At 37.5% G+C, this 22,998-nt stretch overlaps 1 protein-coding gene across 1 annotated transcript; it reads left to right on the forward strand.

Moving 5' to 3' along the window:
* The first annotated feature begins 12,108 nt into the window (after nt 1-12,108).
* On the forward strand, nt 12,109-22,371 carry LOC129744235 (ecto-NOX disulfide-thiol exchanger 2). Its single transcript, XM_055736655.1, has 6 exons — nt 12,109-12,268; nt 12,341-12,697; nt 12,972-13,799; nt 15,122-15,228; nt 21,437-21,535; nt 21,632-22,371. Exons 1-6 carry the CDS (start codon nt 12,220-12,222, stop codon nt 22,283-22,285), a joined length of 2,094 nt encoding a protein of 697 aa, XP_055592630.1. The 5' UTR covers nt 12,109-12,219; the 3' UTR covers nt 22,286-22,371.
* The last annotated feature ends 627 nt before the right edge of the window (nt 22,372-22,998 follow it).

Here is a 22,998-nt window from a genome sequence, read left to right on the forward strand (position 1 = left end):
ACAGAAAACGTCCAACCAATTTCTTCCTATTAAAGGAATAAACTGATGATCATCATCCAAAATAATTAAATCCATATTAGCTGATTTACCGTTTAAAGAAACTTTCACAAAAATTTTTCCAAAAATGCGTAATGTGGAACCATTTACCACCATTAACTTACGATTGCTTTTTGCAACTAAAAATTTTTCTAAATTTAAATAATAATCCGCTCTGCTTATAACCGAAACAGCTGAACCACTGTCTACCTCCATTTTTAAAATCTTGCCTCCCACTGTCACATTAAGGAGACAAGGCTCACTTATACTGTTAATAGACTTAATCATCATACAAGTATAATCACCTGACTCTTCACTGCTGCTGTAATCCACTCTCAACCGCTTAAAATAATCGTGCACATCCTTCTGTCCCTCCTTAGGCTTTACGTCGACAAAATTTACTTTGTTTCTCTGATCCTTCTTGCGCTCAAAGCATGATTTCCAATCATGGCCTAGCTCTCCACAATAATTGCACTTAAAATTCGCGTATCTTCCTCTACCATTTGCATTACCACGGGATCTTGATCTATTCCATCTCATGTTCTCCCTACTGCGCGATCTGTCTCTTTGAGGCATACGTCTATCAAATGTTCTAGCATCAAATCTACTGAACCGATCTCCCAGTCTGTATTTAACAGAATTAATGTTCTCAACATCAATGAATTTTTCATGATCAAAAATCCTCTCTGAATTTTTAATCATCCGCTCTGCCGTTTTCAAAGTTAGATTTTCTTCATTGAATAAACGCTTTTTTAATTCCTTATCCTGGATTCCAATAACAAGTTGATTCCTTATGGCTCGATCGCGATAACCATCAAACTCGCAAGCCTCAGCCAACAGTCTAACTGCTAATATAAAATTTTCATTCGATTCCGACGGACCCTGCTTCCGGTTCCTAAATCGAACATAAGCCTGAAGTTCCGAATCTTTCTTGTCATATCTCTCCTTAAGTTTCTTTGTAATTTCCTCATAAGACAAAGTTTTGAGATCGACCGCCGGAAACAAAAGTTTGATTTCATCAAACACTACCATTCCACAAAACCCTAAGAAAATGTCCTTCTTTTTTTCCTCTCCAATATTATTGGAAGAAAAGAAATATTCCAATCTTTCCACGTAGTTGGAAAACGACGTTCCCGGAACAAATGGGTCAATAGTGCCAAACATCGACATGACTATCAAAGCTATCAAATATAAATAAATATAAAAAAACACAATCAGTAAAACACTGAGATCCTCAAAATTCGATAAAAGAAAAAAAAACAATTGAACTCACCCTGCTAAACAATTGATGGCAAATTTAAACTGTTGCCCACCACTGAATCAAACAAATTCCTCGCAAACCAAAAACAACAAAGAAACCGCTAAACACGGCGTCCACAATGGCGAATCACGACGCCCGCGATGGCGCTTAACGACGCCTGCAACTACACCTAGCAAAAACTCTGCTCCAGCACAAAAATCCTCTAGTAGCGTCACCAACACCGGCTACTATGAAATTATAAAGAAAGTTTCCAACTAAAATCTTCCAACAAATTTGAATATACAAAATTTTGAGCAAACTCACCAAAAATTTTCACAAAATCATAAATACTGCTTACAACAAGCCAAAATAAACAGCTCCAGCGAAAATATACTCCTGACTGGTCAAAAATAAACAATGTTTCCTACGAAAAAACAACACTATGTTATCACAGTTTTAACCACTTTTATCCTCGTCGCCACTTTAAAATAAGACTGTTTTCGGATAAAAGTCACAAGACTTAAAATTGTTACTTACTCTCAGTAGGGCCCAGGAACAAATAGACCGAGAAAATCACTTTTATTTCACAAGTAAACTTCCTAGGTACAAATCGTGAAAACTGCAAAACACGAACCTACTTCGCAAAAACCATTGTTTTGTTTTAGAGAGCTAACGGTTATACGCAAAAACTTTGGAACTGAAAATTGGGTTCCTAACAATACAGTTTCTAATTATTTCAATATGTATGTTTCAATGATATGGACTTCCTTTTCCCTTTCCTCTTGCAATGCAAGAAGTGCTCACAAACTACTGTAACATCGTTTTTAGTATCTAAATCACGTAACATTTCGCTTTATTTGTCTGATAAGTTTTCAAATTATGCCAAATTTTAAATGAATAAAGACTTGCCTCGTTCTTTCCGACTACACCCAGAAATAAGGTAGGGTCTCAAATTATTCGTACACAAACAACCTCTCTTCCTTTTGCTTGATAAGTTCTCGATTTATGCCAACAAACTTGTGTGGCAGCCCTGATTGATTAAAAAGTTTTCTACGCAATTTATATGGAACTCCCTTTTTCTCTCCATTCCTCACACTGCAATGCAGAAAGGTTTGTAAATAGAAACATATCTCGTACCCAAATACCTTCCCCTGTTGAAATCGTGATGATATTTTTTTTTCGTGATTTACTAAACTTGTAGACATGACACATTTCAACTTGAAGTGATGCCAAACAACACTTGTCATGGTAAGAAATCTGGCGATTTTTTATACTGCAAATTAGTATATTTCATTTGTTTTAGCAAAAAGTGCAAATTAAATTCATATGTATAAACTGTAAATCAATGAATCAAGGAATAGAATGGTTTTTAAATTAGAAAAAATATGCTGAAGGTCCTTTTAATACATTTCAAGATTTCAACTTACTGACCGTACTGTTCGTTGACAATCGATTGAAAAAAAATTTTCAATGGATCAAAAAAAAAAATCATGCTTCGACGGTGGTATGAATGTTTTCTAAAAATTTGCATATAAACATAACACAAAACCTCAAAATGATGATTTTTGGGCCGAGAAGGGTAACAGTTATCAAAGTTTCTCTTGATTCTATTTTTTAATTTCAATCTTCAATTAAATTTAAATTTTAACTCAGATACACCGGGGCAAGTGCAAACGAATTTTACCATAGTTGAACTTTTATAAATTTAAGAAAAAAATGTTTTTCTTAAAAACAAATCAATTTTTGTTTATTGCATAACTAAATCAGTTCACAACAAACTCTTGTTGAAAGATAAATATTGAAAAATGTTGCCAAAAAGATGTTTCTAAGTTAACATTTGTCCCGCTTATTGAGGCAAGTGAAAACACAATACTCCACTTTTACTGAGTTCTGTTTTTAGCAAAAGACCTTAATTTACAAAGACATTAATTTAGAATATCCATTTTTAAAAGGTAGATGTTTCATGACTTAAAAGCGCGTTCCAACTTGTTCCACCATGTGAAACGACAGGAGTTAATATTATATTAAACACTTTCAGGTCATATTGAAAATTTATTTGAAAAAATATGCTGCCACTGGAATATCAATCACAAAAAAAACTTTTCAATAAAAAAAAAACAGATCAAAAGTCTCTTCTGTGTATTTAGTCATAATTTAAAAACAACAACACACTTTTCATTTTAAGAACGTAAGAGTATTGTGTGTAAACAAACCGTACAGTGTTTTTCTGTGAATAATTAAAAAAAAAGAATTTATTTAGTCAGTCTGTTTATTGGGCCCAAAAATTTAATGATGAAAAAATAATGTATACATTTTTTTTGTAAATGTTGAACGTTTGCACTTGCTCTAGTTTACCTTCTTAGCTGAAAATTCTTCAAGAAAATGCATATCCTCACATTTTATTATGGAAAATGGTTTACCTTGTCATAAACTTTCGCTATTGCAAGCAAAAAATCAAAACATTCATAACACGAAATCAAAATATTTAACCATTTAAAATCGTTCAAATGGTTTAGATTCGATCGGCAAAACATCAATCGGGGTCACATCTAGGCTTCATTCATTAATATGTGCTGTTCAAATAAGCTGGACATCAAAAAGAAAAAAAACACATCTAGGATTCATAGCGCCACCACGTGCATTGACAGTATGCCTGGTTGAGAAATACGCGGCCTAATGTTCCCACTAATCAGTATGCTATGCCATGGTTACTATCCTCTCGCGACGTTTGCTCGCGACGCCTCGACCATGGAGACGAAAAACAAACCGCCCGACGCTCAAAGGAAAGAAAATCTCGAGAAATTGGAAGCCATGACTTTTATTTGATTAAAAAAACTACAAATTTAATCATTACGGACAATTGAGGCAACTTTTTGTTTATTTTATTCGATATAAACCGATTCGCATGGCTACAGAATATTCTTAAAATAATTTCATTTGAATCTTTTGGGCCATTCCGGAGGAGTAGTACTACAAACACCGTTACAAGAGAATTTTATATAATTAGACTAGCTGACCCGGCAAACTTTGTTAAGCCTGTAATTTTTGAGTATTTTTTTATATTTTAGCACTGTTCCTTAATCAGCCTTCCTTTTAAGTGAATAAAAGCTAGTGGATACCTTTGTATCAGAAAAAAAAATCCAGGATTTTTGGTTCGTTATTCGAATTTCATTATTTTAAGTTCATTCAAAAACCCCTAATGGAATGGAAAATATCATACATAAATTTATATTCAAAACCGGCAGTTCGTGGCACAAAAACGCTCATACAATTTGCTCTAATAAAAGTTCGCTAACTTTGCTTAAGCGAACTTATTTTCTTGTTGAGGTAGCGTATAATAAAGTTCTGCCAATGATCAGTTCCGGTAACTTAAGAACGCTTAATCTATCAAGTTTCAATTTAGTTTAGTCATCATTCCTATTCAAAAACTCCTATCTGATAAAGTATTTTAAAAATGTTGAAGATTGATTTCAACAGAAAATGGATCTTTTTTGCTGGAGTCGTATTTTCGATTTATGTTGACCTCTGTATTTAATTACATTGAAGTTTTCTTTAAATATGGACGTCAGAATAGAAAAATTAAAAAAAAGGAACCGGAACATTTACAGAATAATGAATATAAAATTAATTTTTAATTTTTTTTAATTATTTCAACTGTCTTTTTTCGGACTTAGCACTAATTACACTAATTGAATCTTATTGTGAATTTACAGAACTGAGTTTGACAAATATTTAACAATTCAGAAAAAGTTACTATTCATTTCATTTTACAGCAACACTTTTCTAAACAATATAATGTTTGAAAATGTCTTCGAAATTTGTGTCATCATTATCTTTTTTTTCAATTTTCAGTTAGGGATTGGCAAATTGGCACCAGAATTAAAGAATTTAGAAAAAAAAAGAATTTAAACATTCTTGTATTTAGATTATTTTTCTCTTAACAGGCAAACCCTGAATGAAAGCAAATCTATTTTGAGTATTTGGAAAAAAATTCAAAATATTCACAAATTACTTAAATTTAAAGTTTATGATCGTAAGATAAGAAACTGTAATCCAGACAGTTAAATTTAATTCTGAATTTTATTGTTAATTTGAATCAATATTCTAAATTTGGCTTTATGAATCTGGATTTTCAATTATATTAAAGCGTTAATTTAAAAGCTGGATTTTCGTTGATCTAGATTTAATTTTTTTTTTGTCGAATTTAAGTGTTTATATTCTTTGATTTACTTATGCTTGACAGATTGTTTTTTTAGATCTTATATCTGGTACGAAACTTTTTTTGTACTTTTGTGTATTGGTTCAGATTTTTCTCTATACTTAAATGATCGACATTTTAGGTGGCATGCTTTTTAATTAAAATTTAATTTTTATATTCGTTCAAGTTTTTAATACTTGATGATATTATTGATTACGATCCTTTTTTCTGACTTTTGAAACTGAGAGTTGGATCTAATATCAAGATAAAGTCCTATATAGCTAAAATTTTCCGATTAACCACTGAGCATGAAAGGTAGTGTGGATTTTGCAATGTTTCCTGATCCTTCAATCCAATAATGATTCAATTTATTTGGAATCACAAAAATAATAACCTTCAATTCTCAAACTAACTGGATAAAATCAACAAAAATATATTAAGGTGATCTTTTACCAGTTATATGACTTTCTATTGGTGTTACCAAAACTTATAAAAAATGATTTGATAATGAAATGTTTCAATTCAATCTCATTAAGTTGTTTTGAGTCTATTGGAAATTTTACAGCCATATTGCTTGAGTTGCTAAAAGAATATGACATTTCAAAAAAATTAACGGTGAACGAACAAACATGTAAAAAAAAATCTTAGAATTGCCCATAGTACATGGAAAATAACAGGTAGGCCATTGCGCTTAACCTCACTTGAAAGCTTCGTGTATGTACACAGCATGCTTGCATACCAACAAAAATAGTTATGAAAATTTGGCAATTTTATATAGAATGGCAATCAAAATTATCAATTTCTCCGTCGATAGCCATTCGATTCCTTTTAAAAGGGCTTCAGATGAAAGATTGATTCTTCAGGCTCATCGGAAACTATTTTTTGCTTTGGATTATCGGATCTGAACCACAAATAATGAGCATCCAAAAAAAATTTTTATCACTGTCCCTCTTTTTTGAGAGTAAATGATTAAATATTTTCTTCTTTCTATGTCCAAAATTCGATAAAGATGTAAAATACTTCATATTTTTGTGATAAAAAATCAATTTGTTTGAATTTCTGTTCATACTGCAAAAGAAAAAGACCACACAAGGCAAAATAATCACCAAATTTTAGTTTTAAATCGACCAAAAGCCCGTTGCATATTACTTTTACCGATTTTGAAAAAAGCGAATATTGTTCGTTGCATTAAAATGTATCAATGCATATTTTTGTCATAATTTTAATGATTGTCAATTTTAAGAAAAAAAAGATTTTCTGAAAAATTCCATACATTTGCCCGTTTTTTCCATAACTATTTTTTGGCGCCTCTACCAATACGTTGAAAGAGAGTGGAATAGCCTACCTTGTATATTTCAAAGTACTATGAGAATTGCCTTGATTCTGATGCAAAAAATTACAAATTTTGTCAATATTCTCCGCAAGGTGTGTATATATTCAGGAGGTGTTACCGAATATCCAAGCCATTTTGGCTATGTAGGCTATGCAACTATGCGGAACTCATGAAGTTTGTTTACCAACAAACCACCGAAAAGCTGAACAAAAAATAAACAAACTCGTTGAGAGCCCCGTTCACTCCTCGCCTACTTACTGTGAAAGTCGGAGAACCTAGTGTATCAAAAGACCTTGATTCTTCGTACAGGCTTTGCTATGCTTCGTAGTTGCGTTGCGTAACCCCATAGGGAAAATCACATCCAAGCATCCATTTTACTGGTGCCACGTGAAAAGTATACTTGCAACGAAAATGGGCGCCAAAACTTCCTATAGAGAGATGGATGCACATCAGTAAGCCTTGATTGCTTTTGGCGCCTTCCTACTCTGGGTGATTCGAATGAAAAAAAAAATGGAAATTGGGTGCCATGACTTTTGATTTGATTCGAATAAAAACTAAAAATTATTTTCAAGCTCCACAAAAACATTTCGAAATTATCTTTCCGTTGTGTTATTCTTCGCGTGAAGACGAACACAACAAAAAAATCGCATGCAAAGCGGATGATCCAGTGCAGAGTTTTGCGTGTTCGTACATTTCTGTTTTATTTATATAGAAGATAAAAAAATAAAGCTCAAATACAAAAGGTGTTACCATTCCCATATTCTACAGTTTGGCTTTACATCTTTCAACTGTTTGAATTAAAAAATTTTCAATACCTATAATACCTTGAACTTTATTTATTGTCTCTTTGGTATTTTTGGGAAAATCGAAGGGAGGGAGAGTGACAAAAGAAGAATTCGATATTTGTTCCAGCATTATCTAAGTTTTAGCAAGTATGAAGAAATAATTGAAAGTTCATATTATTCACTTCTACAAACCTGGTTATAAATATTAAAAATCACAAAGTTTTGTCGATTTTCTAAGTTTTGTCAAAAAAAAAAATGCGACTCTTCCAATTTCTAAAATTTTGAAAAAACTAGGTGGATCGATCCTACGCCCGTCCATCTAAATCGACCTTCGAGATCTATCTTTTCCTGAAGATCGAAAAATCCTAGTAAGGAACCATACTAGGCGACCACCCGGCATTTTTGTAGTACTTATTTTTCATTATTTACAAAACAAAATTTACACCGTTTAAAAAGTCAAACATCACTTTTAATCTTTTTTTTTTATTTTTTTTTGTTTGCGAACGAACGAATCGGAAATGTAAAATTTTTAGAACAAATAAATTTTAAAAGAATTATTATATCGAGAAATAAAATTTTAATATCGAAATGTTATGTAGAGTGTCCGTCAAACAATAACGGGAATTCCCAAAAATAATAAATCGAGCTTAATTTTTGAAAAATTACACCACCTAAATTGGAAATATAGATCAAAGTCAGAAAGAAAAATTATTGTTCTACCTTGGTAGTATTTGGTTAGGCCGATTTTTTTTTCTAAAGATTGTTTAAACATGGACATCAACAAAACAAAACTGCAAATTAATTTCTATCGATATAGTAAAAAATCTTTCTCAATTTTATCCAAATTTTTGCAGCAAGAAGCAGTCAATTATGTTGGTTAAGGTACTACAAAGCCCGTTAAATTTTGGCAACATTCGAATTTGGCTACAGCCGTTTAAACCGCCCAGCCAACAATTTGGTAGGTATATCAAAAGATATACGTACGTCTATGTCGACACAAATCATCGTACATGACGTTAGAAAAAAGCGTATACCTACCAAAAGTGGAGGCAATATACGTACATGTTTTCGTTATTTTCTGGTTTACGACATCGACAACATCATATGTGATGTCATTTACGATGTTAGAAATACTTTAGTACTTTATGTCGCATTGGCGTCGTTTTGTACGTTACATTAAAGGATTCGATTCATGCGCATTTACGATGATGGGAGGATTGACAGTTCCATCCACACTTTATGCGATGTGTGTTTTACCCTTTTACGACTTGAAGCGATATGATGATAAATTGGCGATTTAAGCCACCCTTAATACGAGGTGTGTAGAACTCTTGTACGACTTGAAGCAATCTGACGATGATCATTCGAATTGGCGATCTAAGTCACCCTTTATGCGAGGTGTGCCGAACTCTTGTACGACTTGAAGCAATCTGTCGATGGATTGGCGATTTAAGTCACCCTTTATGCGAGATGTTTTGTACTCTTGTATGACTCGAAGCAATCTGACGATGGAATGTCGGTTTATGTCACCCTTTATGCGAGATGTGTTGCAGTCTTATACGATGTTCAGAGATTTTAACATCAATTGACAACTTAAGTCACATTTTATAAGATGTGTGTTGTAAGCTTGTACGATATGATGCAATTTGACATTTGATGGACTCTTTAAACGATATTTTATGTGAGTTGGGATGTACTCATGTACGATCGTCGGGTAATTATCCGGCGGGTTTTTTTTTAATCTGAGCCTAGTAGGGGAGAGTAATCCTGTAATTTTTGAAAGGAAAATGTAAGGTTTCTGTCCAACGTTATTTTTCCAAAACCTACCTTTATTATGTTTTTCATCCGTTTGCTTTAGTCGTCAACTTTCACAAAATTCAAATGCTTATACAAAATTGCAAGCACGATCGCAAAATTACACATCCACTGAACACGATTTATCACGATGAAGTTTCAATATCATGATGAGATGTGGGCGAACGCTAAGTAGCTGTTAATACGAATCTGATTTGATCGCATTAAATATATTTATATCGTGTGTAAAGTGACCGATTATACGATTATAATTATACTTGTTATAATATTTGTAGCTATATCGGAAAGACACGGTGTTAATTTGCCTACTAATGTGACATTCTAGTAAACATACAACGTGATACGAAAGACGATGCTTACGTTGTATTCTTTACGAATTTATTCGAAGTCATTTACGATTTCGATTCGAAAGTAATTTGTGTACCAATAAAATGCTTCTTAAGAAATCTTATGCGATCGTTATAAGATTTCTTTTGACATCGGCGGAAATAAATACGACTTCATCCAACATATCGTAACTAAGTCGTATTTCATTGGGAAGCTGCATCTTCTACGATGAATAAACGATATGGTCGAATGGTAAGTGTACATATTTACGATTCCGATTTGAGTTGCATCTGTATACGAGTTCGACGATGATTTCTTTTACGATTTCATGTTGGCTGGGCGTTCATAGTCTGAGGCTACGAAATGGGAGATCTAGCTTCTTTTGGAATTATAAGTCCGGAAGTGCACCACAATCCCGAAAGATGTTACAATTCCGAACGACTTTAATTAATACCATAAAACGGAAAATTGATGAGTAGCGCAAACCGAAGTTTAAGGCGACTGTTCATGCGAATGCAAATGCAAATCCGTCTTAAACCGTTCGGACATCATCCAAAAACAGTTATTAGTCACTTTTTTTTTATTAATTTTTATTTTTAAAATAATCAAAATCAATGTAAAACATAATATTTGCATTAAATTGCATTAAATTTATTAAATTGGCTCATCTTGATAAATTTTCTTGATTGAACAGCTGTTACAAATTCGAAAGCGTTTCTCACGATTTCGCTGATCCTTTTCAACAATTTGTTTTTTTTTTCGATCTTTATTCCGCCAACTGACTCCGAAATTGGATAAAAATTCTCTTGGGTAATGCAACAATGTTAACGTTTGGGCTGAAAAATTTCTTTTCAATACAGCGAGCTCTTTCCAGCAGCGAGAATTGGAAGGAATTAAGTCGAAATACGCCAAAGTAGAACCTTAATGAATGAAATTTTGCATTTTATCGTTTCACGATGTACTGCATTGGAAGGAAGCTGAAAGAGGCCAAAACCATCGAACATACTCGGTCGAAAAAAACGAATTAAGAGTATAATTTTTGCTAATAAATTTTTATCGGCTCGCCAAGATTCGGCTCTCGAGAAACAATAAAACAAAAGAAATTAATTCGAATGGCTTCGGCCGAAAAGTGCCGTACTCAAGAGTAACCGCGTGAAAATTGCCACAAATAATGACTAGTTTCGGGTTAATATTTTCGTTGAGCTGCTGACTGCAGATAGCCAAACACACCCAGGGGAAATCCTGACGAATCGTGTGTGTGTATATGCACTGACTGCGGGTGAGTAAATACGAGCTGAAGAAAGGAAAACATCAGACAATGCGAGAAATGGAAACAAATTTTGAAAAATTGAAATCATTCCATTTTTGGGGATGCAACCGAACAATCATTAAAATTTATGGCTAATTATTACACCGGGTGGGTCGTAATTGATTGATATTTTTGTAAAACTGTTGCAGAGAGTAATGCTGATTAATCATATGGGGTCGTCTGCAGCAGACAGCGTGTGACCTTTATTTCAATCACGTTCTTTTTTGGTTGAAGTCTTTTGAATATTCAAATGTTCCACTGTTTCTTTCACTGTTGTGTGATATTTCGACACACTCTCAAAATTTGAGATTAAGAAATGTATATTTCCGGTAAAACTGATTGAAACATGAGCTCTTTGCTCAATTTTTATTTGTTCGGAGTAACTTCGGAGTACTAACTGGTCAAGAAGCTATTAGAATAATAGAAAAAAAAATCAAATTATTGTATTTCAACTAAAATAAATCTTTAGCCTGTACTAAATAAAACTATGATCGTTTACTCAATGAAATTTTCCAACTTCTGCGATACTACAGTCTGTGCTACAGTTATTTATCTTCTTGAAAAGTTCAAATATAAATTTTTGCAAACTTTTAAAAACTTTATAACTTTGGACACAGATGAACTTTGGATGCTGTTTTAACGCGAATACATAGATTTTATGTGAGTCATATTATTTTTATTTGAACATAAACATTATGCGAAAAACAATTTTAAATGAACCACCTATGAGCGGAGCATGTGTGTCGAAAAAAGTTCATATTTTTTCAAGGTATGTGGTTTAAATTCTGTCAATGAAATCCAGAAACATTGCTTCTAGAAAGTTTAAATTTCTTATAGAAAAACCGAACCTTGTGAAACAAAATATTACGAGGCGTTTCATAGCGTTGGTAATTTTCCTTTCAGTAAAAACAAACTCTTTTGCTAAATTTACTGATCACCGTTCTGATACATTTGGACAAGCCTGTAAAAATTCCAAAAGCAAGTACATAGGAAGTACTAGAATAAAGTTTTCTTTTGACACATTTTCCGATCTTATTTATTCAAGACACCAACCAAAACAAACGTCAAAAATTTTCACTCAGTTTGTTTACGTAAAGGAAAATTTAATACTTTTCATAATCGTTCATATTTTCTACGAAAAAACGGTGTTAAAATACTACAAAAACTAACCAAGTCATGTCATTCACACTCAATCAACTTTCCGGGAACACTATAACCACAATGCGTAAGTACACAGATCATTTCCGGTTCGGAAAATCCCCCGAATACCTCAGATCAAAATCGATTTTCTTTGTAGATCCCATAATGGGCGGCATCGCGAACGGGGGAAGTTTCATTGCACAGCCGATAACGGCGGCCACCTCCAGCACTGCTGCTTTGCTGAACAGTGCCGCAACGCTGGAATATGTCCGCAAACAGAACCAGCACTCGTCGCAATCGGGAGCAGCTCCCATGGATCTGGAGTCGGCCTCGGAAAGGGATTCCGGTAAGGAACATTCGATGGAGAAGAAAGACCAATCTCACCAGAAGACGGGCCAGATGGGTGTCGAAACGGGCGGGCAGATTATGTTCAATCAACTGATTCCGCAGCCGCAGGGCTTCATGATGATGACACCCGGCATGGTTAACATGATGGACGGAACCTCGCTGATTGGTAGGTTGAGATTTTTTTTTATTGATTCTCTAGACTGATCTTTATCAGTATCACAAATGTATAGACTTTATTGGAAAAGAATATTTTGACTTATGTATCGGGTTAATTTTTAGAACTACAAGCTAAATCTGAACAATATTTTTAACGATTTATTCAGCACGTTTTTCTTTCGTTCTTCTGTAATCTCCGTTATAAAAGTGCAGCAGAATTGCCTTTGTATCTATATTTTTTTTTCAAATTGCCAGTTAATATGATCAATACTCCTCTGTTTTAGGCATGCAAACATTTCCGGTAATGGCAGCTCAACCCATTAGCTCTGGAGTAGATTTAACACAACAAGCTCTCGGTATGGTCCGTTCAGAAGACGGGGGCAAAGAAATCATCTATTGCAAATCCTGTACTTTGTTTCCACCCAATCCGAGTGGTCCACAACCAAAAACCATCGATCGTCCACCGGGCTGTAGGACAGTTTTTGTTGGTGGTCTACCGAATTCGATCACCGAAGAAATAATAAGGGAAATTTTCGAGCGCTGTGGGGAAATCACCACCTTGCGCTTCTCGAAGAAGAACTTTTGCCATATCCGGTACGTTTACGAGGCCTCGGTAGATTCAGCCATTTATCTATCCGGCTACCGGGTCAAACTAAGTAGCGGAGGATTCAACTACACAGCTCCCGAACCGAAAGATCCAGCCTCATTCGGAACGCTGCACGTAGACTACGCCCATGCTCGGGATGATCAGTACGATTACGAATGCCGGCAGCGTAAACTGCAGCGAGAAAAACGCCACCGGGAGCGAATCGAAGAAGACCGAATGAGACCTCTTTCGCCACAACCAGTAATCCACTACACGGACCACGAGGCCACTTCCGTTGCTGAAAAACTTAAAACCGACGAAACATTCTCGAAGGCCGTACAAACGCTAATCACCTGGCTCGAGCGGGGTGATTGTATCAAGAAAAATGCCAACAATTTCTACACCATGATCCAGAGCACCAACTCGCACGTTCGCCGGCTACTCAACGAAAAGGGAATCAACGACGAGGAACTTAGCCGGGCCAAGGAGTTTTACCGCAAGCAGATGCACAGCATGATGGCGCAATGTAAGTACTTGGTTTCTTTTTTTATTGGTCGTCGTTTTGTATGATTTTTCGTCTACTGGAAAACACATAAACCGTGCTCAGCACCCGTAAAAAGATGATTCCTTTCCCCATTTGACCTAAAACCATGCAGTTAGCTTTCGCAAAGCAGCGATTCAGTAAGTGAACGAATTGTACATTATTTGTTCTAGGAAGGTATATCAAGTGTGCAAACAATTTGAATTAAACTTTCTGCCAATTGGTTGCCTCACCTTGACTAAATCTGATTCTAATTATTCTAAGTAATCTCTGCGCTCAAACTTTCCTACTATGTGACTTAAATGTTCTCGAACTGTGAAAGTTAAGTCAAAAGGAGTTTTTCACACAATATGCAATTTTTTGGTTATTATTTCGTGATGATTTTGTATTTTAGTAGTATTTGCCTAGGAAACAAGCAGTTCCATTTCTTCTAAAATTAATTACTAAAATAATGCTATAATTGTGTAAGTTCACTGAACTTCTATAGAACCGCAACCACTTGGCAGATATTGTACCCAATGAACATTTAGTCGGTGCAGGTAACAACTTACTTTGGTAATCGGGTTCACAGCTAATTTTTAAGTATGCAAAGGTACTGTATTTGCGAAAATTAACATCTCTTTCACACCAATCTCCACCAGTCAATGTCCGGAAGTAGGAGAAAGCTTTGAGTATGAAAAAACGTACGGTTATGTTTTTGTTCTCACATTCGAAAGGTATGTAGCATATCCTAGATCGATTCGGTATGGGAATACTTTGTAGTGTTTTTCATTATTTTACTCGCGTTAATTCTATATTTCTCTAGAGACAAGGATCACGCTTGACTCTTGTGATAGACACGAAGGTCAAAAGATTCCAGTCAATGGCAACCTTTAACGACCTGGACGGTAATATACTGCTTAACATAAGTGTAACTTTCTGTTCAGTCATTTATTCCCATATTTTATCTGGTGCAAAGGCAGCAACTAGGCTGCAGGGTGGTTTAAAATCCTAGTATTACGCTGTATAGATGATTTGTTTGGTAATTATACGTACTTTCAAATGGTTTTGCCTAAGCGTCTATGTGTTGAGATCACCAAATATATTGCACATATCTCTCTTCTAAATTCCCATTAAAGACAAACTAAATCACCGGAAATTGCATTCCCCCTTTCCAACGTTACTAACATTCCGCTCCGAAAGGAAAATCCAGTAGCAACAAAAGAAACACGAACCACACTCCCTCTACACACCATTTAACAGCCAAACCTGGAAAATGCTCTATCATTATTATTACTGTTATTATTTTCCACTTCACTCCAATTCAGTCAATCAGATTGAAAAAGTGTTCACTGCGGCCAGTCACAAGAAGGTTTGGGATCATTTTTCTAAAGCCCAAAGAAAAAACATCGATGCCTGGAAGAAACAATCGCTGGTATGTATTGTCTAGAGTATTTCGTTTTGTGTCTCTGCATGTAGCATGTGCTTTATCTAATGATGTTTTGTAAAACACATACCTAATATCCTGACTAACATTTTAACTTGTCCAATCTTAACTCGCTTCCTTATTATGTTTCAAATTTTGCACTTTCTTTATGCTTATATCATGTCATGACTCTACTATTAGATATTACATCTCAGATGTTGATCGCATTGAAAATTGAATCAAATCTGGTTTGCCAATTTGTTCAGTTGGAAGACAACAGTTTGACAACCTGTTTACGCTAACGCTATTTAAAATGATGCACACTCATCAATACCTCCGAAAACTCACCACAAGATTTTCGGCTTCACATAATGTGATATTCGATTTGAACTAACCTTTCTAAGTTCTGAAAAATAGAGATGGACCGAAAAGCCAACGGTCGAATACCGAATATTAACCTTTCAACTATTTAGTGAAACGAATATACAGCCGAATATTCTGTCGAGTTTTTAAGAAAGAATAAATACAAAAGCGATTATTTCAATTGCCTTCTATTTCTGCCATCTTCAACATAGTTGTTGAAAAAACGACGATGCTTAACTTTAAGCATACCATACCATCTATCACGCGTATCCGCACAGCCTGCCAATTCTGGACGTTTTTTGTTTTTTTTTTTAAAGTGAGCAAATCTAAACCAAATCTGACATTGATCTCAAACAATTTATAGGAAAACCCGGATATATCCAAAAAAATCTGGAATAAACGATAATCAAAGTATAACACGATACTTATCAGCATTCTCCAGCACAGTGAAATATATTCGGATACACCTAATTTTTTTTTTAACGAAACCTTAAGTTTTTGGTGAGTTTCCAACATTACTTTTGGTTATTTTATAATCCAACACCATACGAAAAAAAATCCGTTATTACAAAAATTTAAAAAATAAATATTCGGCCTATCTGGCCGAATACTTAAATCAACTATTCGGTGATATTTTTCGGTATTCGGTACTCATCTCTACTGAAAAATTTAAGCCTTGGCAATTTATTTTCCCAAACATCAATAATTTTGATAACTAGTTTTTTTTTTATCGAATCAAATTAGTTAGGAGCGTGGTTTTGTAACATGAAAAGGTTAACAGTAAGTTTAACTTTGAAGATTTAATTTATCGACCTAGCGGTGAAAAGTGATGTCCTTTTTAGTAGGGTCATCTGAAGATTATGATTTTTTTTTATAGATAGAAGATTAGATGGTTAGATGAAATGAAAGATGTTGAAAATGAGCGGGTAGAATTTATTTAGAAGCATATCTGTTGTGCAGCACTTGGGCAGTGGAAAGGAGAAACTTTACTACTTGGTGGTAGAAACTGGAATACTTTATTTACTATCCTAACATCCTATTTATAGGAAAACCATCCCTATGGATACATATTTGATTGTTTATTTATTATGTGTATGATGTTATCTGTCCCATCGATTGCTTTGATTGGACAAATCTCAACACTTCTCCTCAACATACACACTTCAGTCTGCTTACTGCCTCCGGCGGCTCCTCTTGAAGATGGGGCTGCTTCTCTTCAACGCACGCACCGGAATACGCTCTCGCCCCTGTTGCAACTCGATGACCTTCCATGGCATCAGTTCGACGACCTTCCCGGGATCTGGCACGACGACCTCCCAATGGCTCTGGCCCGACGACCTTCCATGGCTCTGGTCTCAGCGCTCTTCATGTGACTCGAAGCTTTCTCCTTCGCTTCGACCCCTTTCCTGAGGCCTGCGCTTCCCAGTGGTTCCAGTCCGACGACCTCCACTTGGCTTTCCCGTCCGACGACCTTCCATGGCACCGGCTTGACGACCTTCCGTGGTACTCGACGACTCGACGCTCTTCTATTGGCCCGACGCCTCACCAATGGCACGACGACCTTCCTCTGGCTCCCGCCGGCTCGCCGACTTTCTTATGGATTCCGGTCAGCTCGCAATGGATTCGGCCCAACGACCTTCCTTGGCACCTGTCCGACGACCACCGTTTTCCTGGCTTGTCGATCTCCACCTGGCTTCCCGGTCCGACGACCTTCCAGATGGCTCCTGGTCCTACAACCTTCCACGGTTCCCGGCTCGTTGACTTCCTTGGCTTCGGCTCGTTGTCCTTCCATCGGCTTCCTTGCTGGATGACTGTCCACTTTTGATTCCGCTTTTTCTTCTTTCCACTAGTGCTGGGCCCATAACCTGTTGTTGGAAGCACTTTGGGTAGTGGAAAGGAGAGACTTGTTCTGCTTGGAGGTAGAACTTGGAATACTTTATTACACTACATTGTGTCCTATTTATACTAAAACTATGTCTATGGTTACATTTCCTAATTGTTTGTTTCTAACAACACCACCATGTGTGTGTGTTGTTATTCATCTCATCGATTGCTTCGATGAGACGAATCTCAACACTCCTCCTCTACACACGCTGTTCGCCGCTCAGCAATGCACCGCGCTGGACCACATTCATCGCCTTCAGCTCAACGACCCTCTTCAGGTTTCGCTCGACGACCATCCTTCGGCCCACTCGATGACAACCTTCTTTCGAATCGCTTGAAGACTAACTTCCTTCTGGCCCGACATCCTTCTGCACCGATGCCGTTTCTCACGGCTCGCACGGCCCTTCGCAGCGAATCGAAGCTCTCCGCCTCGACGCTCCTTCTGTGGCCTGACGCCTCTTAGTGGATCTCCAACGACCTTCACTTTGTTTTCTGGCCCGACGTCTTTCCTGAGGCCTGCGCCTCCCAGTGGTTCCAGCCCGACGACCTCCACTTGGCTTTCCGGTTCGACTACCTTCCATGGCACCGGCTTGGCGACCTTCCGTAGTACCCCGCTCGCAAGTCCTCCAGTGGCTCCTGGTTCGACAACCACCACCTGGTTCGACAACCACCACCTGGTTCTTGACTTGACGACGTTCCATGATACCGGCTCGCCTACCTTCCATGGCTTACGGTTCGACGACCTACCAGTGGCTCTGGTCCGACGACTGCATTCGTGGTCCCAGCCCTACGACCTTCCATGGCACCAGTCCGACAACCTCCCAGTGGCTCCGGTCCGACGACCTTGTTTGGTTCCGGCTCGACGTTCTTCTATTGGCCCGACGCCTCACCAATGGCACGCCGACCTTCCTCTGGCTCCCGGCTCGCCGACTTTCTTATGGATTCCGGTCAGCTCGCAATGAATTCGGCCCAACGACCTCCCTTGGCACCTGTCCGACGACCTCCCTTGGCACCTGTCCGACGACCACCGTTTTTCCTGGCTTGTCGACCTCCACCTGGCTTCTCAGTCCGACGACCTTCCAGATGGCTCCTGGTCCTACAACCTTCCACGGTTCCCGGCTCGTTGACTTCCCTTGACTTCGGCTCGTTGTCCTTCCATCGGCTTCCTGGTTGGATGACTGTCCACTCTTGATTCCGCTTCTCCTCCTTTCCACTAGTGCTGGGCCCATAACCTGTTGTGCAGCACTTGGGCAGTGGAAAGGAGAAACTTTACTACTTGGTGGTAGAAACTGGAATACTTTATTTACTATCCTAACATCCTATTTATAGGAAAACCATCCCTATAGATACATATTTGATTGTTTATTTATTATGTGTATGTTGTTATCTGTCCCATCGATTGCTTTGATTGGACAAATCTCTACAATATCATCACATATCAAATTTTTGTTCCTCACGGGCCTACTACTATGAAGCGGTAGGTACAGATAGAGTTCATTTCATCTAACCTTCTATCCACCTATATAAAAAAAATTCATAATCTTTAGATGCCTCTACTAAAAAGAACATCACTTTTCACCGCTAGGGCGATAAATTAAATCTTCAAATATAAAAATAAATTACGGTGATTAACCCTTCATAAAAGTAAGTTTAACAGTACTGAGTTAAACTTAAAAATGTGAAAAATGTAGAGGAATGAACTCGTGAAAATGAATTAAATTAGAAATTTCGGGTAAGATCTGAAAACCCTCGGCGCAAATTGTCAGATAATAAATAAAAATCCCCACATAGGTATCTGATGAATTTACATATTTCTTTTTGTGTGTAAGGTTTTGGTAGTGCCTACGTTCGCCAGGTCTGCATTTGACCTTGTCAGTACTTCTAGTAGACTTTGTCGTCTGGGCTTTGTAAGCCAGGTATCACGCTCTTCGGCTCAAACATTGAAGTCTCCGACGATGACCGTTGAGCTGTTTTCCATGAGAACCTCATACTTTCTTCAATTCCTCGACTGTCTTCACTACCCTAGGTCGTTGAGAAAAGTGCTGCTTCATAATCGCCCAGTACTTCTTGATGGGGCGCAGCTCCGTAGTGTTGGGAGGGTTGAACATTCTCAGCACGAAATTGACCTTATTGTCCGCATACCACTTTAGCACGTCCTCGGAGAAGTGGCATGAGGCCAAATCTGGCCAGAAGATTGTTGGGAGGTTGTAGGCCTCCAGGAGAGGAAGCAGCCGCTTCTGGAGGCTCTCTTTCATGTACACCTGTAGGCACAATTTTCCCGTATGTTTGGATAACGTGCCGCTATTAAGCCTTCCCCCATTCTGATACATTCTGATACCTGGCTTGCCAAACCAGGAATTTATTAGCAAATTTGGACATATTCTGAGTGCGGACATGCTCCGAAACGCTGAACTTATCCTTGACCGTGGAAAGCAGGTTGCCGGGAATCTGTTTAAAGCCGACCTTCACATATGTTTTCAGCATTCAACTTTCGTCAGCATGTTGAGGTACAACTTCCTGGCACCGGTTTTGGCGGACTTGTTCTGCTTCTCGTCGCGATTAGGGGCCTTTTGTACCTTGAACGTTCGAAGTCCAGCCTTATTTTTGGCCTCCGGACAAAACTTCAGCTTAGGTGCAGCTTCTTAGCCACATCCTGAACGGAGGCGTTCGTTTTTCGGTTTAAGCCCCAAATAGGCGGTTGTGATTTTTGGTGTTGTACGGGATTCTTTTTCCTTTACTTCTGGGCTTTCGATCTGTGGTCAATCTTTCCTCGAACCGCTTAATCACTCGCTATACCGTTGAATTTGCGATTCCCAACGTTTTAGCGATAGAACCATGCGAAAGATGCTTGTTCTCGTGATGAATGCGCAAGGTTTTATCACGCACGAGCTGTTCTTTTGACTCCATTTCCGCAAGTTTTGATCACAGGACTTTAAAATTTTCTGGATATAAACAATGCACTATGAACGAAATCCACCAAAATTTTCATTAAATTCTACCCAACGGTTAAAAAGTTAGAGCTATTTCAACGTGTGGAAATTTCTTGGTGGACACCCTTTACTATCTTTTTTCATTAGAAACGTCTCAAAGCTCGGGAGTTCGTTTGCCATTATTTTCAAATATTTCTTCGTATACATACAATGTTGTAAAATTTTATCTTAAATGTTTTTACTAAACGGTAAAATTTCTTTCTTGTGTTGACGGTTTAGTTAAAGTTTAAGTATGTTCGAACTGTACTTGATGTGCTACACTACGAGGTGTAATGTGAATTGGTTTCTTCTCCATTTCTATCTCTTATCCAGATAACATGACAAACGAAACTGCATTGAAGCACAAATCTTTTATTATCCATAATCCCCGCATGTGTGTATAGCTTGATATAACCAATCATACCGCTTATGCCAATATGCTAAACCACATCTATCAAAAGATGTTAGTTCAGCATCCACAACGTAAAATCCAAACTAAAAGGTAGACAGTTAAATTTGCAATCGAACCCATCGAAATACGATCGCTCAAGGTAAGTAACTGGTAAGCGATGTGGGAAGACGCAACGCACACCCTCGGGATAGGTTTGAATTCAATATTTCTCCGTGGAGAACAAACGGGGACAGTAAAGTTACTAAGATTCAGTAGTACTGCACGTTACTTAGAACATTAAATTAGAATGCTTGCGAGTAGCTTTCGTATTAGATACTTTACTGTCCCGTGGTTCTATAGTTTTGCCAAAGGTTTCGTAGGCACCCTGAGGAAATCAAAAATGGATACGTCAACGCCCAGAATAGTAAATTGTGTGAATAATTCAAATGAAATCAGTTAAAATTATTTTATTCATTATATCATAATATAATCATAGCGATAAGATACGTTTTATTCCGAACCGGAGAATCGAAACAATGATTCGTCACCTAACTGGGATTTTGATTTTCTCTTCCTTCTTTACACTGTCGCTGCACTTTGGACTCAAAAGGAAATTAGAAGTGTCCAGCTGGAAGACGGCGAAGATGAGATGGATTTATCTGATGAGGATGGAACATTCCCGAAGAAATCTCGCTGGGATGTCCGGAAGGTAAGATAAGACCAGCAAACAACGACTGGAGTTATTTAGAAACATTTTTAAAACTGGATGTTATAGCAGAGTTGAAAAAAATGTTTTTTTTTTCAGGAACGGTTCGATAGTTCTTCGGAAGCGGACATTCAGTCGGTCCGATCGGATCTCGAAGTCAAAACGATGCAAATTCAAGTGCTCCAGGAGACGATTCGGAACCTGCAGACTCAGCTGCTGGAAAACAACGCAAAAGAAACGGAACGCCAGGCCAAAATTCATGATCTCGAAGATAAACTGAAGGAAGCGAACGTGAAGCAGCTGTTGATGAAAACGAAGATCGCCAATCATCAATCGAAACAGTCCGTTTGTACGACCAATACCTCGTCCAGTAAATCCGGCTCCGAAGTAGACGAAACCGAACTAGTCGAAGCGGAACAGAAAGCCAATGCTATCGAGGTATTACCAACAGTGAGTGCAACTCCTGCAACCGAACCAGTGAACAATCCTCCAGCAACCTGCATCGATCCGAAGGAAGCGAAGATCATCACCCTCGTTTCGACGTTTTTGGTGGTTCATCCTCACGGAGCCAGCATAGATTATATTTGGTCCTACGTGAGCCGCTACGTCCCCGAACAGAAGCCCAAGCAGATCGAAGAAGTACTGCAGCGCTACTCAGATCTGTTCCGGGAAGAAGTCAGTGGAATCGGTGCCAAGATTGAGCGCAACTGGAAATTTTGTGGCTATGAAGCCAAGGAAGATGACGAGAAATAATCATTAGAGGACATTTTTATAACCACTTCTCTCGAGTATTTATTAAACTTTCTTATCTCAGTAGCATCGTTGTTTTCTATGAAATACATTTTCAATAAATTGTTCAAAAAATGGCTTATTTATTACTTGAGAAAAACAATCGATTTATCCAACCAAAAAGAATCGATTAGATTTTAAATTTCATTGTGAGCGTGTGGAGAAAACGAATAAGGTATAAGGTAAGAAACATAAGTTCGAAGCTCATCTTGATTAACATTTCTTGCCAGGGAAGTTAGGAATAAGAAGAGGATTTGAATATGACGAGTGACGTCACATGACTCCCAGAATAAGGCTCAGGATATTTCAGCGCATACGTATTTTGCATTGTAAAAAAATATCCTGATCGAGTGACCTGAGCTGCAAGCAACGAACCCTTGCTTTCGAAACACGTATGCTTTTTTATGGGATTTTAACTCCATAGGAGAGTTCACTCTCTGCCTTCGAGCCGACCAGTCGCATTTTAAGAGTGTGCTTATTTCGGATCTAAAAGGCAACTGATTTTTATTTGTTGGATGCGTGAGTCAGTGAAGCGGTGATGAGTCCTTCACCAGGAGACCATCCTGGGCGGACTGTCCCAGAATGGATGGACACGGAAAACCTGCGGGGGAGACTTTATTATATGTTTTTACGTGCTAAACCAGGTTATACGCTTCCCAAAAACCCGTTCGTGATTG

This window comes from Uranotaenia lowii, chromosome 2, assembly GCF_029784155.1.
Source record: "Uranotaenia lowii strain MFRU-FL chromosome 2, ASM2978415v1, whole genome shotgun sequence".
NCBI lineage: Eukaryota > Metazoa > Arthropoda > Insecta > Diptera > Culicidae > Uranotaenia > Uranotaenia lowii.

Excerpts from the sequence above, each read along its gene's own strand:
- LOC129744235 (XM_055736655.1), top strand. The coding sequence starts at position 12,220 with ATGTCATTCACACTCAATCAACTTTCCGGGAACACTATAACCACAATG. Across the intron at positions 12,269-12,340 it reads GAACACTATAACCACAATGC|ATCCCATAATGGGCGGCATC; the intron begins GTAAGTACACAG and ends TTTTCTTTGTAG. Across the intron at positions 21,536-21,631 it reads CTCGCTGGGATGTCCGGAAG|GAACGGTTCGATAGTTCTTC; the intron begins GTAAGATAAGAC and ends TTTTTTTTTCAG.